This window comes from Charadrius vociferus, unplaced genomic scaffold, assembly GCF_000708025.1.
Source record: "Charadrius vociferus isolate BGI_N301 unplaced genomic scaffold, ASM70802v2 scaffold259, whole genome shotgun sequence".
Taxonomy (NCBI): domain Eukaryota; kingdom Metazoa; phylum Chordata; class Aves; order Charadriiformes; family Charadriidae; genus Charadrius; species Charadrius vociferus.
Genome location: NW_009661368.1, coordinates 3,709,403 through 3,731,188, shown reverse-complemented (window position 1 = coordinate 3,731,188; position 21,786 = coordinate 3,709,403). Strand labels below are relative to the sequence as shown.

The 21,786-nt window shown below is 44.7% G+C and overlaps 1 protein-coding gene across 1 annotated transcript; it reads right to left on the bottom strand.

The window, feature by feature from the left end:
• Nucleotides 1-2,840: 2,840 nt before the first annotated feature.
• On the bottom strand, nt 2,841-18,115 carry NCOA5 (nuclear receptor coactivator 5). Its single transcript, XM_009893378.1, has 10 exons — nt 17,929-18,115; nt 17,296-17,403; nt 13,223-13,289; nt 9,324-9,683; nt 8,936-9,055; nt 8,617-8,787; nt 6,131-6,330; nt 3,923-4,246; nt 3,207-3,496; nt 2,841-3,167 (listed from the first exon to the last, which is right to left on the bottom strand). Exons 1-10 carry the CDS (start codon nt 18,089-18,091, stop codon nt 2,841-2,843), a joined length of 2,130 nt encoding a protein of 709 aa, XP_009891680.1. The 5' UTR covers nt 18,092-18,115.
• Nucleotides 18,116-21,786: the final 3,671 nt, after the last annotated feature.

Genomic DNA, 21,786 nt, shown 5'->3' with positions numbered 1-21,786 from the left:
GGCCACAAGACAGCACTTGCAGGAGGCGCAGGCAGCGTCCAGCCTGGGTGGGTGGTGGTCCGTGGCTGGACGAGAGGAAGGACTAGATACTGCACAAGGGTAAGAGTTGCACTAGAAGAGTCAAGACCCTCCTCTGTGTAGCAGGACTAAAAACTAGCAGAAAAGACCAAAAGGTCTGAGATTTGCTGGTTACACCACTTTTCTGTGCTACATGTGCAATATATTTGTTATGAATGTTATCACAAAGTCAGTTCATTCAATAATCTTTTAATCACTGTAGCTAGGTGTTCTACGTCCATTCAAGTGACTTTTATTCGAGTGCAATATTTCAATAGACATGTAGTGACCTAGTATGCTTTGTGTTTTAGAGAATCTGTGTGCAGAGCAATGCAATTAAGTTTAAAACCTTGTAAATAAAACAGGTTGCAAACCAAAAAAAAAAAAAAAAAGAGTATTAGGCTTGCATTTAATTTCTGTGAGTGTTTCAGTATTGTGCATTAGGCCACCTCAGTACAGACCCTGTGTTCTCTGTGCAGGTATTAATGGAGGAGTGGCTCCTCGGCTGTTGAATGCTCCCTGTTAATGCTTTACTGCTTTAACTGTATTCATTTTTCTAGACTCCTGTCTGCACAAAATGCAATAAATGATTTTATTACACCCTTCACTACTTGCACGGGGATTTTTCACTTGCTTCCAGGGTCTCCACAGCTATTTTACACTTGGCTGCTACCATTTCCATAACAAGGAGCAAGCCCCGACAGGGAGCAGCAGATGGCAGAGGCAGCAAAACAACAGGAGAGGAACAGCCTCTCCCAAGTGCCACAGTTCCCATGTTTAAGCTCACGCAAATTTCTGATCACCCCAGCAAAGATGCTTCACCTGTCTGTGGGGTTGTAGAGACAGAGAAAGGGATCGAACAAAAACAGACTGGAGGAGGAAAGGTGGAAGACAGACATACTTCCATCCAATTTCAGGTTGTGTAGTAACGGCAGCACCAAGTCAAGGAAGGCCAGTGCTAAATGCACAGGGACTTGTAGCCCTAACTTCACGCAGCAGCTGTACAATTAGCAGCAACTAAGCACGAACACCGGACCAGCTCGTTGCTGGCCCGAGCGCACACCCTCCCTTCCCACCATCAGCACCCGGAGAGGCTTCGGACCTCTCACGCTGGCCCATGCCACACACTGCTCCCGTGCACGGGTCCCTCAACGGGCATGTGAGCTGCTCTGCCTGAGATCATCTGAGTCCACTGTGCGAGAACAAGGACCTCTGAGGTACTTCAAAACCAAAGTGTTATAAACTGAGACCAACTACAATATTGTCACAGTAAGGTTCGTACGCTTTCCGCTTAGCGTCCAGCGCAGAGCAGTGTCTGACAGAGCTTATCTGGAAGAAGAGAGTAATGGCAAACGCAGCGGAATAATGTATTCCAGTAGTACTCAAGCTGTCAAGTGTCAAAAATGCAACAAAACGTTTTTCCTGCCTTTTTATTAAAAAGTAATGTCCTCTTGTTAACAGCACAGAGAAAAAAAAATGCTACAACACAAACCACCTGGGACAAAGAAAATCCTCTGCTCCGAGAACACTGCTTTCTCAGTTTCTTTCGGTTCTCTGCAGGAAGCCTACAGACTCTAAGAAGGCCGTGATGGGGAGGACCACAGAGTTAAGAGATGTTTTGTGTTCTGGTATCAAAGTATGTTACTGGTTAAAAACATGGTGAAGAATTACTGCCTGATTTTCCACTCAAATGCCCACTGCAGCTACCAAAGTGTTGAGAAAAACGTATAAAACTATGGTATTGCGTCTTGGCACTGCCTCTCCACCTTAGATGGACAAATCACCCATCAACGATGAGGTGAAGTTTCAGAGAGCAGACTTCCACCACCTGGTAACTGGCTGCAGGTATTCCCAAGGGAGGGCCAGCAGCACATCAGCGTGGCTGCGGCTGAGCTGTTGGGCTATTGTAACCAACCGTCCCAAAGCAAGATTATAAGAAAAGGAAATTTATATGCCAAATTTAACAGATTGATCTTAATGCTGACTACTTGGTGTAGGAAAATTGACAGACCATTTGAAATCTCTGCCTTGGCTGGAAGCTCTTGTGTTTCAGATCTGCCACGGTGCTCAGACCAAAGCTGCCAGTTTCCATGAGCTGGGTGAGGTGAGGAACATTTCTCTGCCTCACTCTGCCAGGACATGACAGTCCAGCTACAGAAGGACCGAACGGCACGGTCCTGGGTTATTGAGTAGTGGTCAGGCATGTGCTTCATGAGTTCAGCTGCTAGTGCTACCACTGTACTTTCCAACTGGCTTATATGCCATTTAAAAGAAGAAATAAAAAAAAAAGAAACCCAAAGAAAAATAGTGCCCATTCCAAAAAGGTGGGTCTCCAAGAAGGCCCAGCCAGCATACCGCTCTGTTCAGTCCCCTATTTCCTCAAAACCACTGACCCAAAACTATACTAAGACCATTCAGCGAGACCAGACTGCACCGCAATGTGAAGATGCACCAGTTACTGGGAGTGAGGAAAATTGAGAAGGACTGTCACTGCAGCAGCTTCTGGGACTGGACATAACAACCGATTATCCAAAGCGGCTCTCAGCACATTGTGCCGCTGAGAAAATATAGCATACTTCTCCAAACACTGCTAACCAGACCAAGGTGAGGAAGGGCAGCACTAGCAACAGTCAGCAGCAATGCCACTGGGGGTACACTCTCGCCAAAGTGGAGAGGACATGCATATCCAGGGGCATTTGTCCCACGTCAAGGATAGGAGACTCTTTAAACAGCTATAAGTATGGAATGGCAGAGGGAAAGGGAAAGGGCCTGACAGCTCAGCTTTAATAGTGTCGCTGGTAGGAACCCATAGGTTGCTGGGCTGAGGAGCCTGCTCGCCCCTGGGCCACGGTTTGGCTCACTAGGTGGGAGAGTGCAGGACCGCTCTGGATAAGGGTGTCCAAGGCTTTCTGTACACTAGGGTTGTCAAAGTTGATACCAGAAGATACTGGCCTTTGAGCAGGTACATTGCCAGGCGCAGGGAGGCGATTTTGGTGCTGACCATAGAGCGACTGAGCTTGTGGAGGAGCTCCAGGTCTTGGACCTGCATTTCTTGAAGGGCCTTGGAGGGCAGGAAGCTGCGTGCTTGGAGTCTGCAATCTCTGCTGAGCCTGGTTTAAATTTCCAGCACTCATCGGTGCTGACCGGGCCTGACCGCTGGCCATGTTAGCAAAGTTCTGGTTTGGAGTGCCACCTGAAGTGCCTGCAGAGGCTGCAGAACTGCTGTTTGCTACAGCAGCTGCTGCCGCTGCTGCCCCGCTGTTGAAGAGACTGAGGATTTTTGCTTGAAGCTCCTGCTGAGGATTAGAAGAGGACACTGGAACAGAAGGAGCAGAGACCAGAGGCTGTGAACCCTGATGAGCCTGAGAACTTGGAAGGCTGGACTGACTACCCAGAGATGATGATGAAGGTGCCCCCAAAGACTGTCTTGACATAGGTGCTGGGAAAGAAAGGAAAGAGGGTTAAAGCTACGCAAATGCCCTTGAAGGGGGACCTAAAGAAAATTAGTGAAACAGCTACCAAAGACACAAGCAACAATGAACACCCACCCTCTGAACAGCAGAGCTGCCCAGCTCAGGGGAACCCAAACCATCCCGCAGAACTACTGCCCTTCGTGTAGCAGCCAAACTAGTTAGGGAAGTCCTGTGGTTTCCCTGAGAGAATCCAATATAAACATTCTTTCACAGGAAAGATCTGAGTCATCTCAGGACTCCCAAGGACAGGTCCATCTCAATGAAATGAGACGCTGTGTGAGGAAGTTAAGATGGTAGGACTCTGCTGCAGTCCCAGGACTGTTTTAGGGTCCCAGCTCAGAGGGCCCACAAACCACATGATTAATAGCCTCGTCTGGGGCCGAGAAACTTACCCTGCAGGGAGTCAGAGCTTCCCCTCAGTAACCGTTCCTTCCGGTCTCTCAAGTAATTAATTACTTTATCAGTCTCCTCAGCAGTTAGATAGCGATTGTCTGCCAGCAGGTTCAAGAGAGTCTGAATCCCTGGAGGGTGACCTCCTCTGACACCCTCCTCCATGGGGGGTGGGCGCTCCCGCTCCTGCAGAACAGCTTCGTCTGCCATCTTGGCAGCCTGCCGGGCGATTTCCTCGCGCTCCTTCTCCCGTGACTCTGTTTTGTAGCGCTCGTAATTCCTTGCCACCAGCACCATGGCATCAGCCTGGGGCATGTTGCGGTGTTCTGCACAAGGAAAAGAAACATTTTAAGTAAACCAAAGCGATGTTAACAGGAGGTGCCTTGCCTCACGCACACCAGCACATCTCATTCAGCAGGCAGGCACCGCTTTGGGATTGCAAGCGTAGGCTTGGAAAGCTTCCTAGGCACACAGTAACAGTTCAACTTCCTAAGCCAACAGAAGGCTCAAGGCTATCACCCAGCAAGGCCATTCTTTTCTTCCATAGCTGAGGGCTCTGAGAAGATAGCGTATCAGCCCAAGAAATGTCTTTCTTGCCTCTCACCCAATTAAAAGGTAAAGCAGCTCCCTCTACCTCTCACATAAATTCTCTGTGCTCCAAGAGGGGACAGTTCCAGCCATTCTACTGCTAAAGCCTTGGACAGATCCAAAACTTACCCTCTGAAGGCTGCTAAAGCTTCCCAGAGCAGGACAGAGATGGGAATACTTTTTGGTTCTGTACTGCCAATGCCTTAACATAGTGTGTGCGCATGCAGGAGATGGGGAGGAAAGAAGCACCGGCTCAAAGTCACATTGCTGCTTATGTTTGCTACTCTGGGGCAATAAGCAGTAATCAAGTTCTTCTGTAATACAATGAATAACGGTCTATTCCAACTTTTTTTTTTGCACATGCCTTTTCAAGTTTCCTGAACACAGATTTAAGCAGGGACATCAAAAGAGAAGGCCTTTACTTTCCAAAAAGTGCCCAAAGTGCCGGGCACTTTTCACACCTGCAGATAATCAAATCCTGCCACCCTCTTCCTTGTAAGAGGAAACCGGCGTTCATTTTAACATTACGTGTTGCACAAGTTGTGAAAGAGTTCCCTGAAACTAATGTGAATGGCCACGTGCAGTTCAAGTGAGCGTATTTAATTTCTAGAAAGAGCTGTGGATCAGCTAATGACTGGTGTCTTTATCAGATCTGATACGCCGTTAGATCCAATAAAGATGAAGAGAAGCTTTGGAGGGAGGATGGCTGTTAAATCCAAGGCGTTAAAACTAAGGGCTGTGGAAAGCCCAGTGAAAGTGTGCGTGAGCTGTATTTGTGCAGGAGATGGGAGAACCCTCCTATCACATCTGCATCTGATGTCAAAGGAAATTGGGCTTCTTCAGACAGTAAGCACGCAAAAACCAGTGACTATGCATTCAGCAGTTTACTCTCCTAGACGAACCTCACAAAACATTAGTTGAGAACACAGTAAGGAAAAAACAACCTGATCGGAGCAAAAAGCTGCTTTCTGAGATCACATTCTGACAAGACCTTTTTTTAATGCCTACACCCACCCTCATGCTCACAATAACTAAGTCACACCCTGAGACGGAAAGTGATGCGACAAGTGTAAATGGCGCTAAAATGGTGGAGCATATACACTTATACACTTTATAGCTGTATCTTTTTATAACTCTTCCCAGTTTCATGACCAGATCTTTACCTTGACCGAATACGCTACCCTTACCCTGTTTTCCTTAAATCACATTTAGTTTTAAAATCTGTCCTGTAATTTGTCACATTTTAAACATGTGATAAACTGAGGTTGGACTGGTATTTCTCAGAAATCTATCAAGGCAATGCAGTCATTCCTAGAGCTGGGGTTCATGACCTGCCCTAAAATGCAAAGCCTGGTTATAATAGGTGCTAAGAACGCAGCCGAGATTCTCTCTCGGCAGAAATTAGACAGTCCTTTTGACACGGGACAAATAAAGTATTATGGAAACTTGTAAATAATGATATTCACATTTATGACATGGTGTCAAGTCATTAATAACTACTTATGTCACAACAAGGATGAACTTTGTCCTGTGTGATTCTGCTTGAAAGAAAGTGTTCTAAAGCAGCGCTTTGAGTGGTTCAGGTGACCACAGAGCTACACAGCCTATTGAGACCTCAGTACCTTGCGGGGTGCCAAACATGATGTTAACAGTGCAAGAGCGGTGAACTTGATGCTGCTGGGTGATGACAATGGCAAAAGGAGACCCTCCTCTGCTCACATCGTCCAGGGCTTGCGTCAGTGACATCTCTGTGTTGAGGAAGATCAGGTCCACTACCATGCCCAGATCCCGCACCTTCCGCCCCACTGACTCCGCGTACTCCCTACCACAAAGCAAAGCCAGCAGAGTTTAACAAGTCAGTCGCATACAGAAACAGAAACCCTGGCACATTTACCCTCTCCGTCATCTCAGATTCGCTTTTCTGACAACTTGCCAAACTTCGTAATGTTTAACAGGACAGTATTAAAGGAATCTCATTACAATAATATAAACGCCCATATCCTACCCTTAGTTTGGTCTGAATCAGTCATTTCAGTTTAACTGAATTAGATTACAAATCAAGCCTCAGCTTAGCTGAGAAACAGAGTGTTTGCAAAGGGATTTACACTATTATAAATTTGTTTACATATAAATGTGTTTAAACTGAACTCATTAAGTGAGGTAATTTATGCCCGCAGAGATCTAAGGGGTACACGGCAGAGCAGCTAACCTACAGAATTCAGTTACTTGCGCTACATTCAGTATCTTAACTGTTCAAATATGCCTTATCCTAATTCACCGTAGCACAGCCCAGCTTCTGGACTTGAAGATTAATTTTCAGAGGAGAGCTACCCATCCACAACATTCCCTTGAGTTCCAAATACATTTTCTCTTGCTCTTTTGTTCTATTAGCTGCTTTCTGCTCTAACCCAGTATCAACACTGCATCTATGGATCCACTGTTCCTGTATCCACTGTCCTGCAGACTTCCCATTCCAAACACAAACCATAGCTCACACGCCTGAGCTTAAAGTTTTCAAGTCTTTTTTTTTTTTTAACTTTACTATACTCAGTACCAAAACTGCAATACTGACTGTATCAGCATTCTGAGAAATCTAGTCTGCATGCACCCCCACCTTTTGAAAGAGGTTCAGTTTTTCATCTTTGAATGCAAACATTGTAATGGTGACTAAAATTGTTCCCCCCCGCTGTCTTTTTAAGGATTTCTAAGTTACACCAATTGTATCTAAGTTATTCAGGAGCCATCTTTCAACAGGTCTATAGTAGGTGACATCAATGCTTCAATATCCAAGATTTATTAACACGCTCCAGCTCTTAAGGTTTGTAGACGTTACAGACCAAAACAATCCTTAGGGTATTAAGTTGATGCTACTGCACAAAAAAATTCTCCCTGTATCAAGTATAATAACCTGTGGTCTATTAGAATATCTTCCAAAGACTTCTTGTCACCAAGGGATAAAGAATCTAAAATTTCCTTTCAAGATTTGTTCAACAGGTAATCAACTCCGTTAAAAGCAAACCACAGAATTTTATTTCTAGTTTCACTGTTTCCCTTGTTCCGATTTCCTGTTTTGTCTTCTACCACTAGGTCAGGCAAGTGCCAGCTCTCCTCTTCTGCCTCACAGATACAGCAAAGTTAAATAAAAGCAACTCTTGATCTTTTTTTCCAAAGGGCTAAGGAGAGAGAGCTTTAGATTACCCTTTGACAAACATTTTCTTCAGACCCCAAGCCAGATCTATGATTTATTTACATCTTTGCCGTTCTTCACTACATATATTTGTAAAGACGTAGACATCAGACTAGTGTCATTGTCACAGCCCCCCTCTCACTGTACCAGGCACAGGTGTACCCCTCTGTTCCTACCACAGCACCCACTCTCCAAAATAAGGACATTCTAACATTTTTGACACAAGTCCCTTTGACTCCTAAAGTTGTTTTAAGTCCTTACATTCCAAGAGAAAGCATGCTGTTCTAGAGGGATTGCCTGCATTTTTGTTTCTAGATAAACAGTCTTGCATTTAGCAGAATAAAAAGACACACTGTGAGTGGGGACACCTCAGTAAGTGTTCAGATTGCCACATGAGATTGCGCTGGTTACTACTTTCACACGCTTTTGATAACCTTCACGACTACTTTCAGCAGTGATTTTATACTTCTTGCACGTTGGATGAACGGTGCTGACTGGTATCTGACCTAGTAACCAATCTGACAGGAGCTCCGAAACAAACAGCCCCATGACTCCACCCTGGCAACTGCTCTGTACTATCTGCTGGTTGGCACACATTAATAAGTTCCGCATCAGTCAACCCATGAATAACAAGCACAGGCCACTATAACCTGTTGTGGCAGTAGGCTGATAGGAAGAGTAGGTAGAAAAGTATCAGGAGAAGGTATAGTGATAGGTGACAAAAAGGAAATAAAAGTAAAGCACAAGATACAACATTTCTCCATCTAAGCAACATATATTCCCAGAACAGCAACAGAAGCTGTCGCTTTCGGACCCTCCTCAACAGCAACCTGTAAGACACACAGCCTCAAGGCAGGACTAAGTTTAATTCTGTTTTTTTCTACCATGCAATAATAAAATTGGTCGTAATTATTTTCTTACTTTGTCTGTTTATTCACCACTATCACAGAACAATCCACAGGTCTCTCTGCATCAAAACGTCTCTTGATTTCCTCGTAGTACTGACGGTACAGCTCCTCTCGGCGCCGTTCCTCACGCTTCAGACGGTCTGAAAGCAAGCCACAGGGATAGAACAAGGAATGCCCTTTGGACCTGCTCGGAGCAATGTGGTGCACACACCAGTCTGTCTAAATCTCTGAACCATCCAGTACCAAGAATGTAACGCATTCGGCACTGCAGGCATCTCCTGCATCCTCCCAGACACAGAATGTGAATCTGCCCGTTATAATGTTACAGGTACTCACCTTCTGAATTCACTGGCGCTCTATCAAAATGCTCTTTGTAACGGTCGTAGTAAGAGTCATCCTTCCGCCGACAGTAGTCGTCAAGGTGAAGGTAACGGTCATAAGCTTCATCTCGTCTGCAAGATTTACAGAAGCAGCAAAGGTTTCCATGCTCCAGCACAATCTCAGGCAGTAACTTTGGCCAATGCATCACATGCAGACCTTCCTCAAATTTAATTTCTGAAGTACCGACCTCCTCCCCACAAGACACGAAGCAGACACCCAGCTGCCAACAGTCAGAACAATTTCCATATCTTAAATGCCTGACACTACTGAAACCAGTGCAGCCATTGAGGCAGGATCACCATAAAAACGCATTGGCAAATACAATCCTGCAGAAATTACCTGTACAAAGGGTCCCGAGGGTCTCTCATATCTCGTGGATCCCTCATATCCCGTGGATCCCTCATATCCCGTGGATCCCTGTATCGATCATACAGCGGCTCCCGTGGGTCGCGAAGATCTCTAACATCACGAGGGTCCCGCAAGTCTCTTGGATCCCTGATATCCCGTGGGTCTCGCATGTCCCGTCGGTCCCTGTGGTCTCTGGCATCACGCATGTCTCTAGCTCGAATGTCTCGAGTGTCTCTGGAATCTCGCCCGTTTCTACCATCCCTGCCATCTCTGGGGTCTCTCCGTGGGCTCCCCCGAAGAGGGGAGCGGTCGCGTCTGGCATCTCGGCCATCCCCATAGGCATATGGCTCTCTGAGGAAAACAGCAGGGAAACTCCATTAGACTGCTAATGACACGAGTACTGTCACCCCTATATCTCTTACCTGAGGTGCCAAAGCGACCCTTCTCTCAGGAGCTGAATCCTCCCTCCTATCCCACAACAGTAAGAATTGCCCAAAAAACATATTTGTTGAAGCAGCCCGGGAAACCTTCTTAATTCTAATGTTTATCATAGCCAAACAAGACCCAGAAAGCTCCTTAATGAAGCATCATTAAAAGTGTAGAGCACCTGTGGAAGAAGTGAACAGGCACCTCAGAAACCACCATTTCAAGGCCTCTGGCCTCCAACGTTAGCCACAGATCATCTACCAAACATATTTTTGCAAATTCTTTGAGAGAATTCAAGGTGTTGATGCCTAATACCCAGAAATATGCAACAGCCAGGAGCATTCAAGGGATCCATTAAATTCACCAATGACAGCAGAACACCTGTTATTGGCATATAATTAAAAAAGGAGCTTGTTGTGACCAAAGACACTGGAGGTTCCATGGTGTGGTTGGTTTTGTGCTGCTAGCAGAGAGCAATGATAGCTACCGCCGTGTCCTGGATTTGAAGGGATAGTTTCCATAGAAAGCCATTCTTATGTTTACGATGCCCCACGTTAAGAGGGTACTAAACCCAACCAGCACGGCATCCTCAGCAGCAACAGGCGTCTCTGTCACATCTGAATGATCCATCTCATTCAGACTTTGTACTGCACTGTCTTCGGAGGCAAGGAATAATAATGTTCCAGTCTTCATCTCTTCCCAAAACAGCAGGGGTTTTTCCAGGTTATATTTTTTTTTTCCAGGAAAAAAACATAACTTCACTGTAGTCTAAGCCAAACATAAAAAAGTCTTGCAGAGAAGCTACTGAGCTTTACGTGTTTGGAATGCTCTTTCCCCAAGATACTGACAAACATCAGAAAAAAAAACCCCAGCTTTTTGAATCTTTTTATTTCCAAAACTTGACAGACTTTGAGAGTCCTCTACCAGCCTAATCCAGTTTATGAAAGGCAAGCAGAACATAAGTCTGCTTCCATTCCAGAGCATTCATGTAGCAGTCACCTGGACAGAACTGCAGGAGCAGCGAGTCAGATGTGCCCAAGTTCAGTGTCAGGTAGAGCAGACAGTACAAGATGGATGTGCAGAGTTTGTGCGTGGACTTTGGTGGTTAGACACTCAGCTGTGCAGGGACATACACAGGAACGCTGGCATTCTCTAGTCTTATGTCAGATACAAAACTGATCTTGGGGCAAACTATGGTGTTACCACTAAGAGCATATATAGTCCCCTCCTGTAAAAGAAACATTGTATTTGCACACAAGTGTAAACACCCTCAGCCTCTTGGACACACAAATCTACTTGTTTGTGGTCTGTATTGAAACCACATCCCATGAGAGATACACATCATCGCCCACTTCCCTCCCAACCTACAATGAATGATGGCAGAAGCTCAGGGGAAACTTCTGATTTGCTCTAATGGATATTGAGTAACTGATCTTTCTGTAGTTGTAAGACTATATAGCAAAAGAGCCAGATGCAGTGTAATTGTTTGGCATATGACATTTATTCCAGCTGGCGAGGGGGTGCCCAGAACAGGCCATATTCATTATCCGCAGAGACAAAAAGATCCAGAATGAACAACGCACAACTGCAACAGGAGTACAGACGTGGCGCAGGTCCCCTCTGCTCTTGCACCTGCATCGCTGTCCTGCTGCTTGCGGAGAGGCAGCACCATGAAGGCAGAGTGGCCTTCTTCCGTGCCTCTGTTACCATGGTCCAACTCCTGCGACAACAGCCCCGCTGACCGCATCTGCTCGGGACTCGGTACCGCTGGCCCAGCACCGCCACCTGCAGCGCAGCACGGGACTCTGCACCCCAGCATCAGCAGCTGCCGTTCACACACCTGCAGCGTGGTCCAGAGTCCATCATCCGCGGCCATGCCCAGGACTCGATGCCCGTGACCTTATTGCCACCTGTGCCCACAGGGCTGCTTGGGACCAGCAACATGGGCCAGCGGTGTGTCTGCAGTGTCAGCTGGAATCCAGTGCCTGTCGTAGTGGCACCAAAGCCTTCGGCAGCCGTGGCAGTAGTCCAGTCCATGGCCCAGTGCCCACAGCACCACTGCCCATGGCTCATGAACCTCCAGTGCTCCTTAGGGCCCGTGACATTGGCATCTGCTCTTGCATACATGGAGAATGACACAGGTCCCAATGCCCGTGGCATCAGTGCCTGCTGCTTGTCCCTCTGCAATGTGGTCCAAGGACCAACAGTGATGGTATAGGCATCTGCCTCTCACAGCCGCAGTGCTGCCTGGCACCTTCACTGTTACACACCTGCAGTGCCACTGAGGCCAAAGACATGCCATCAGTGCCTGCTGCTCATGTACTTGGAGTATTCTTGGGGTCTCACGGCAGCACTGTGCACACCTGACACCGCCCAGGCCCAAGGCTTGCCACATCTGTAATGGAAACGCCCAGCTGCGTGCCAAAGCACTTCCTGGGCTATGCCCACATGCTGATCTCTGCAAGCACATTTGGCCCTGTGCAGGTTAAGTGCAACACATACAAAAGATCTAGATGATACCAAGGATTGCAGCTGCTTATTCTCTGTTTTTTGGTAGTAGGTGTCTTGCTATTTGCACTTTTTCCCCATTTTTGGCAATTTAACAGGTCAAGTTAGTAGAGCACACCAGACCTGCGAGAGTTTGATTACCTTCAAGTCCAACATGCAACACTCCTCTGTGTTGAGAGCTTTACAGTATAGGCATAGAAGATGCATGCCTTACACCAAACTGTGCTGTGTAACCACAGCACGTCTTCATGTGCTCCCTAGTAAATGCCATGGAAAGGAAACTGAAGTAATCTTCCTGTGACAGGCCAGTCCATGTCTTCTCCAGTTGCCAGTGACTTCAAACACAGAGGAAATGCAGGAGCTGCACACGCTGTGCACACTGAGGGGTGGGAAACCAGAAGCTGGCAGGTAGGTATACATCCATAACTGCACAGAGGGGACTGACAACGCAAGCACACGTGCGGATGGGACAGTGCAAGAGATGTTTGCTCTATCTTGTGCTTCGCTCATGCACTCTTTTCCAGTCTCGTTTCAGCACTGGAAGTTTTTGACATCAGAAGATGCAAGATCCCAAAGTCCTCTGCAGCATGGCACTGGGAATGCTACAGCCCCTCGGCGTTCTCTAGACATGCCTCGGCTTCTCTGATACTTGAGGCAGGAGAAAACATCAAGCGTATTCTTCCTCACAAGTCTTTTACAACCTGTGCTGCAAAACACGACACTTAGCTGTAGTAACAGCAGCAGACACGAGGTTTCCCTCATGCCTCCTGAGGTGTTAGCGCCAGAAGGGCTCTTAGAGGTGGAGCGGCCATGTCCCGACTGTCTCGCTTGAGTATCTCCGTTTGACTGGGGAGGTGGTGGTAGGGAAGAGACACAGACATTTAGCACAGGCCGCTGGGCTCACGCCCTAAAAGCCTGACCTTCCTAGTATAACTCACTGCTTCCAGGTACTTTACCTTCGTGCCGGACTGGACCTTGATGAAGCCTTATTCATATTTCTTCTTTCCACTGCTTTTTTAATATCTGTAAAGAATAATCAACCCATCTGTTCAATGCTATGGAACAAAAAAAAGATCATCAGCACAATTCAAATGAAAGCAACTTAAGCTCAACAACATCCAGATGGTGCAAGAAAATCCATTCAGCAGAGAGACATTGTCACTTTGACAATATTTTATTAAGTTTAGGTAGTACAACATAACGAGTTTTTCATGATTTCTCTGACTTCAAAATAGGGTGGACAGCTTGGGTGAAGTTTTAACCCTTTACATTCAGGCCTACATCCAGACTTTTCACTCCATAAGAGAACCTCTTTCTTCTGCAGTCTACGAGTGAGCAGAAAGCGACTCATGGACTGCAGGAGAAAAATCAGAGTCTTAAAATCTCCAAGAAAGGAAGCTGATGGCCAGCACAGTCTTACGTTCACAGCCAGTCCTGTTCAATGGAGCATGCCGCTACCCTTGTTGAAAATAACCCAAGGGTTCTCAAGTGGCACATGCAATTGCCTTCCAAGGGACTGCTGCAGCGTTAAGTTGTACAGCCTCCACCAGTGAGGAAATGGGATCCAAGGAGCATGAAGCACAAGCTCCTTATGAAGTCAACATGGTGCATTCAAAACACCGCTGTTAACGTGATGCGAACTGATGCAACAGGTCAGAAATTTGAAAATTGGTTGGCTTCTGAGCATCTCCAGGAAAAACACCATGAAATGAAATACAAAGAAGCAAGAGCTGAAGAAAGAGTCTTGTTCTCAACCAGAAAAAGTGAAGTTGCCCAGAACTGGCAAGGACCCATATTGTTCTACTGTGAAGAAACAAAGCCTTCCGTAACAGCTGACTGAAGATGAAATAATGTACAGGAGGGGGGCAAGAACAAACAGAAATGACCTCACATCTTTTACTCCAAGAACCTTTTAAGGAAAAGAACAAAACAAACCTAGGGCCTATCTGCTCCCTGAGAATCTATCAACAATTAAAATTTCTTATTAATTATTTACGTTAACTACCTTCAAAGCCCTTGCAAGTGACTAAATGTGCCACAATGTCTTTAGGCAGACTCTGTCTTAACATCTTCCGTAACTTCCCAAGCTATCATTCATCACTTTCAAGATTAAAATTAGAATTAAGAGATTAGTTCTAATTTTTGCTCTTGTTGTCAATCAAGAAGCAGCACGCCATCTTTTGGGGGGCAGGGGAGAGGCAAGTGCAATCCGAACATTAACTATAAATGCAGCATAACAACATTCACAGGACCACAAAGCAGTCTCTCCCAGATCAAATACAGCTGCATTGTCTACTGTCACAAAGTAAATTTGATGGACGTTTCTTCCCTACATAGTTTTATTCATTAAAAGATATGAAAACACTTCTATGCATTTGTGGAAGTATTAGTATAATGCAAGACTGAACGTTAAACTCTCTCAAAGCCTTTTACCTTATTGTGTTATTAGCAATTATATTTAATACTCAGACTGCATAACTGAAGCAACTGTTCTCCTTGCATTTATTTTTCAGATGAGAGGTTCCCCCCACCGCCTTAAAGTCAAGTGTTATCTTTAAGCAAGACACTATCTGCTTTCTTTGGTTTAAGATTATTTTTATTTTCTGTTTTAAGATGCCATTGCAGAAACCTATTGTTTTTACACTCAATACCATACATTTCTTTCAAATAAAAAAAAAAAAAGTACTTAAAACTGAACAAAAATATTTTACTGGAAGAAAAAACACCTTTGACAGGGATCCTTCTATTGTGCAAAACGAACAGATTTAATAACATTTTATTTAATGCCAACAGCATTTACAGGTTAAGCATTTGAACATTGACAAAACTTCCAAGAAAAAAAAAATTAGTCTTCTGTCCTGTAGGATTTTGTGATGACAGGGCCACTGTAACCATACAGTGCAACCTTCTGAATAAACACAGCTGACAAGAGTTTCTTGAATCACGTTCCTATCTCAAGTGCAGCAGTGGCATTGAACTAGAGCTTATCTTTTAGCAAAACATCCAATTCCAATTTAAAAGTCTGCAGAGCACAGGAACCACCAAAGCTCCAATAAGTTATTCCAGGAACAAATTACTTTGCTGTTAGAGAAAACTATTTATTTCCATTTAAGGACTTGTCATGCCTATGCCTACTAGATTAAAATTCACTTATCTTCAGGTCTGTCTGTAACACACAGATCACATCACCCCTATACCTTGAGGCTTTTGCTAGGGCTTGTTCTTCAACTCTTTAAGCCTTCTTCAGATTTTTCTGAGGCTTCTCCAATTTAGCATTATCCTTTTTGAACCAGGCATACCAGAACTGAACACAGTATTCCAGCAGCAGAAACCCACAGGTACCAAAACCTGCCTACTTACAAATCTGTTTTGTACAGCTAAGGATGACAAAAATCACTCTTGCTGGGTGCAGATCTTCCCTTTTGGCTTTACTTAGAGCTCAGTTCTGCCTGCATCCAGCTTAGGAAGAAGTCCAAGTCATTTCGCCATCAGCAACTCAATCTTCATTATTTCATTCTCTTTTTAAAACATGATTGTGTGTTTTCTTTCCAAGTCGCTTATAAAAGCGCTGTATGGCCAGGAATCAATTTTTCCAGAACACCACTCAAAGCACTGAGCAATTCCATCTACGTTACACTGAGATTAATTTGAAATCCATTTAACCCTCTGTTGGTTTTAATTGTTCTAGTTTCTGAAACAAATAAAACGCCTTACAGAAGTCTTTTACATCAACACTGCTACTTTCAGCCATAAAACTTGCCGTATCATAAGTTAGTTTGACGGGATTTATTTTGATTGGCATTAATTAATTCACTTATCATCGAGAGTCAGGTGAAAGAATCCCTTTGTTATTGGGGCCGATGCCAGGCTTATCCCATTTATGCTGCCTACTGGCACATCTGCAGCACTCTGCTAGGTCCCTGGAAACTCCCTAGTTTTCCAAGGCTTGTGGAAAAACAGCATTAATAGCCTAGACAGCTCTTCACTTCACTGGGCCTCATAGATGTTAGATTTTATTTTTTGGAGAGGTGTAGTTTTGGTGCTGTTTTACCTTTTTTAGTTTGCTATTGAAATGAAAATTATATTAAAAACACTTCCCGCCTCTTCAAAAATAGACAGCAGAAACACTAACTGAAGGCTAGGTGGTCCTTTCCAGTTAGAAATTTTATCATTTCCAGACAGCACACCTTAACTTCTAAAACAGCCACAGCTGTTCCTACTTAAGCTTCTAGACTTCAACAATGCTGGCATAATTTCTTCTTGTATCTTTCTACCCTCCTTGTCTATTTGCCTCCATTTCCATCTCCAGGTTCATATTTGCTACCGTATACACACATTCCCACAAGTTATTGTTGTTTGATCCTTTCATTCCTTTCTAAGTCAAAGTGTTTTTCTTCAAACTAGCATAGGCTTACTTGGAAAGTAATTTTTTTACTTGCATTTAACAGATTACTCTTAGATTTCTAACCATTCATTTCTGTTTAAGTTTGCTCCCAGCATATTTAGCAGAATTATTTTCATCTTTATGAGAACAGCTTTTTAAAGCACCTACTATTTATAGCACTACTTACAGATTGATTTCACATGTGCAAAAACCCCCAAGTTTAGATTGCTTATCTAACAAGCCACTAAGTGCTGTGACCAATTCCTCTTAACCTGTCAAGATGAAGCCAAATACTGGTTTACAAATGTTTTTTATAACGAAGTGCATGAGGTTTCAATGACCACTTTCCAGGGCTTACAGGTTGAACAGTTACTTACGCAGGGTAAGAGCGCTTTTGAAATAATAACACACAAAAATAAGTTCAGAGTAAGACCTAGGTAGCAAGAGAAAACACTGCAGATGAACCACACAGCACGTACAGCAAATAACTCAGAAAGCAAATACATACCTAGTAAAAGTGATTTTTAGACTAACGCCAGGCAAGTTTCACATAGTGATCTTTCCAGAGAGCTTTAAAACAAAAGCACTCTTTCTACCAGAATGCATGCTGGGGTCAGTAGGAGAGCACGGATCAGTTTTCCTTACCTAATCTATACCCTTTATAAAGGCGACCCTTCTCACCGTCCAGAGCGGCCTGGACATCTTCTAGACGGTCATACTGCACGAACCCATAGCCATGGTACATGCTGAGGGCTGGAAAAGTTAACAGCAGGGCAAGACCGGTTACAACTAAGGGACAGTACTAACCCACACCCAGGCCATCACGTAACCCCACCAGATGAACAAGCAAAGGGGCTCTACCCAGAAATGACTATGCAAGTTTCCTGGGAAAACCAAATCTACCAGGATCAAAATGCAGAGCTCAAAGACTCTGAAATATATTTCGTAGATCAACTTCCTTCTGACAAGGCAGTGACCAAAATATAGCCCATGAAGTGACCAAGATTTGATTAAAGAGACTATGAAGTCACTTGGAAGAATACTGTAACATCACACTGCAACCCCAAAAGCTAAAACATAGCTGATATATATGCATTATGTTTCAGCTGTACTGAAGGAATCAGAGAAAATGCAGATAGAGAAAATTATCATTAAAAGGTCACTTTTTAGGAACATTAGTCACTCCTCTCATCATCATCAAATAGCATATGACAAGCATGAAAGTTATACTTCTCACTGAATTCCCAGCCACAAAAAGGCATAAGATAATATACTAACCCCTGATTTTGCCATATTTTGAAAATATCTCTTGCATTTCTTCACGAGTCATGTGGTCTGTGGGCAAATTGCCGATAAAAAGTCTTCTCTCTAAATCCTGAGGATTGGTGCTGTTAGTGAAGTCGCTCTGATTGATGCTATTGCTCTTGCGTCCTCGAGCCATTTTGTTTTCGTTCCAAATCCAACTCTTCGCAAAAAAGAAAAATGGCCATGCATATAATTTCAATCCATGACATTAAAATTAAACTGGAACAAGATTAAACTTAACAGCTTTGCAGACTAGAAGCCAACTGGGTCTGCTTGACGCAAACTTCACTCCAGAGAAATCTTAACACAAGGGATACAGAGGTCTGGCAAAAACGCATACCGCATTTTGGTTGAGCTTTTCTGTAATACTGAAAGGTAGTAAACCTAATTATTTTGCAGGTAAGTTTTAATGGTTTAACTCTATACTAAGATACAAATAAAACTCGTTTTCCACTAAAACCTCTTAACTTGAAGCTTTTCAATACACCCATTGTTGTCATATCTATTTCTTCAGTCCACTGGTAAGAAGTGTTGAAATTTATGCAATATTTTAATAAGCGGAAAGGAAACACTCATCCCAACATTGCATAACAGGACCCAAATATTTCAATACAGGCTTTGAATGCGACATCAGGAAGTAATGTTTAAATGCTCGTGAAGTGATCCAAGCCTGGTCACTTAATAACTGTGAAATCTTAGCTTTCCACTACCAGAAAACACAGTTTCTCATTCATAGCCCTACTAAACATATCCTTGTCCCCACAGAGATGTCAGCTTCCACAGAAGGCGGGTCCACAGCTGGGAATTTAACCATCCCCCGTGTAAAGGCTGTACTGCTACCTCATCTCCCCCAGTAGGGCAAAAAGTACACTTCTGTCCTGGTTTCAGCTGGGATAGAGTTAATTTTCTTCCTAGTAGCTTCTGTGTTTTGGATTTAGTATGAGAATAATGTTGATCACACATATTGTTTTATTTGTTGGACATCATGCTCAGGGTATAAACGGGGGTTGGCCGGGGGGTAGGAATCTGCGATCACTGCTCAGGACAGGCTGGGCAATCAGTCATCAGGTGGTGAGAGCAGCTTGTGTTGTATGACTTTATTTTGTATATTTTTACCATTATTATTTTCCCTCTTCTGTTACTGTTCTACTAAACTGTCTTTATCTCAACCCACGAGTTTCTTCTTCCACCCTGCTTTTCTCCCCCTTGTCCCTAGCTCCCCTTTCACCATCCTGGTGAGCAAGTGGCTTCGTTGTCCTAGTTGCTGGCTGGGGTTAAACCATGACAACTTCATTAACCCACACTATTGCAGACAAAGCTGAAGCAGTCAGCAACATTCACTGCACAAGCTTACCCATAGAATTACAGGAAAAAAACACCAAACACAAAAACATCATAACAAACTCTACCAAGCTAACGAGAGACCCCCCCCCCAGCAAACCTTACTCAGGATTCATACTTTCTGGTTTAAAAGTCATCACTGCATAAAGCTTAAGAAAATGAAAACCACTGAAACTGTCAAGATGAACTTGAGAGTTTGAAAACTATTTAATAAAGTTGCCACACATCCTAAACATTCATCTACAGGAATGCAGGATGGGATTTTCTGTTTATAACATGCAAGAAACCTGGTAAAAGAAAGCTGATGAAATTGAGTATATCAACAGAAACTTCTACTGTAATCATGAGATGCCTATAACCAACACACTCCATAAGTAACCTACATTCATTACAATTGAAAAGTAGTCCCTAAATAAACAAGGTAGATGTCCAAAAATATAAAACGGTTTTACATAAACACTTCTACAACACTAAACTGGCATGAAAAATACACTTACTCCAGATCTGAGACACAAAAGTTTGGGTTTTTTTAAGATCAATTACTTTACTCTCATATAACTTTTCTCCTTCTTTTAGGAAATCCTGCAGGGACAGACGGCAGACAATGCCTGCTAGTCTTAAACTTTTTTTAAATGAACTGAACTGCCAGAATGGGGAGGAGGAAAAAAAAAACACCCAACACTCAAACCAAAATCAAACAAAGTTTTTTTTCCACCATATTTTCCTCAATCCTCCTGTAAGTTTGTCCACACACAGAGTTTTATCCTTCCCATCAGAAGTACCAAATATTACCCCATTTTTCTGTATGGAAGCAGTAGATGTCTCTTCTATTCTACTACTGCAGCTTGAGTTCTCATCAGTTGATGGGAACGAAGTTCTCAAAATTCTCCCAAAATGATTAAGTGGCTGCAAAACATGGAAAGACCCATCTAGTCTAGGCTCCCATTTGGAGCAGGCTGACATCCAAGTTGGATTCAATTGTCAAAGCCTTCTTGAGCCGGGCTCTGAGCACTACCATGAATGGGGACTCAGAGCCCCTGCGAGCACCTGCTCAGGCAGCACGACCTGTGCATACAGTCTCAGGATGTCACGTATACACAGAGAAAACAGGGGTCAAGACTCATACCTGCTGCTGGCGGGACATTTCACTTCCAGTATAAGAAGTGGTAAGAACTTCCCTTTTTCTTAAGGGTTGGGATAATAGGGAATAGCTGGGGAAGTGGGTGCAAGAGGTTTCCATATGAAGAAAAACAGGGAGCTGTTTTTCCACTTGCAGGTCACCTTCAAAGCAAAACAATAAATCCCAAGCACTCAGAGGGGTTGAATTACTACACAACTTTCATATAAGAGCATTTACTGTCTCTTACCACTTTCCACTCAGCAGATTACATAGTTAAGGACTATTTAGTAACCACACAACCAGTATAAAAGAATATTGTCCCAGCTTTAGGCACACTACATCAGATGAAAGAATAATTTCCACATTAAGTTGTCTTCTACAAATGCAGCCAGAGAGGTCAACTACGCACCTGGGCAGCTTAAAGGTGTCAATCCCCCCCTGTAGAAACCCAACGCCACGCTGAGCGGGTTACTACAACAGGACAGCCCACACCAGCTCATGGGCCAGTAAATCCTCTGGAAGTTAATTAAAGCCATGTTTCCCTAAAAATCTTATATTTAAAACCAAAGTTACTTATTAATAGGGGTACAGCTTCAGAAAGCAAGACAGAGCTGAAGTAGGATGTTGAAACTAATTTGACACAAGTGAAACATGACACAGAAATCTGCAAGTTCCTGGGCACGGCAGAAACAATAAAGCCATCCACCGAAGAAAGGAATGCTGCTGAGGAGCAGCGAGCTTCCCACCCAGCAACCAGCTAGCGGCTCTCAGCACCTCGGAGCCAAGCCCTGCCAGGCAGCCACCCCAAAGGCCTGGCCTGGGGCCAGCAGGGCCGTTCTCAGGCAGCCCTAGCACCCACTCCACCTTGGTCCTCTGCGCCCAGGGCAGCAAGCAGATGCAGAGCTGCCCACAAGGAGAATGTTAACACGGAGAGCGCTTTCACCTTCCTTCCCGAGGACCCTACTGCTGCTGCGAGAACGCGAGCCAGGCTCCTCAAAGCACAGCTCCCCAGGGCCCTCCTCGCCCGCTCTGCCCAGCACCTTTGCGCTTGTCGCTCCTCACAGCTTTCTTAAACAGCAGTGAGGAACAAAACCACATCCCTGACTCTTCACTGGTGCCCGCGGAGTCCTCCACAGCAGCTCCCCACGACAGAGACAACGACATCACCCGTTGCACATCTTGACTAGGGAAAAGGCGCTTTTCAGCTGCGTTAACCCTGCGTACCGACCGGCCCCGGGGGAGCGGAGGGGCTCCAACGAGCCCGCACTCCCCCACTGCCACTTCCCGGACGCGGTGAGGCAGAGGCGCGGGCCCGCCCGCAGGCCGCGGGGCCCGCCCAGCCCAGGCCCGGCCCGGAACGGACTCAGCCC

What these genes read in the sequence shown, in the direction of transcription:
- NCOA5 (XM_009893378.1), bottom strand. Translation starts at nt 18,091, where the DNA reads ATGGCTCGAGGACGCAAGAGCAATAGCATCAATCAGAGCGACTTCACT. An exon ending in TTATAAAGGGTATAGATTAG is followed by an intron (nt 13,290 to 17,295) that starts GTAAGGAAAACT and finishes TATTCTTTACAG; the next exon opens with ATATTAAAAAAGCAGTGGAA. An exon ending in AAGCTCTGACTCCCTGCAGG is followed by an intron (nt 3,497 to 3,922) that starts GTAAGTTTCTCG and finishes TTTCTTTCCCAG; the next exon opens with CACCTATGTCAAGACAGTCT.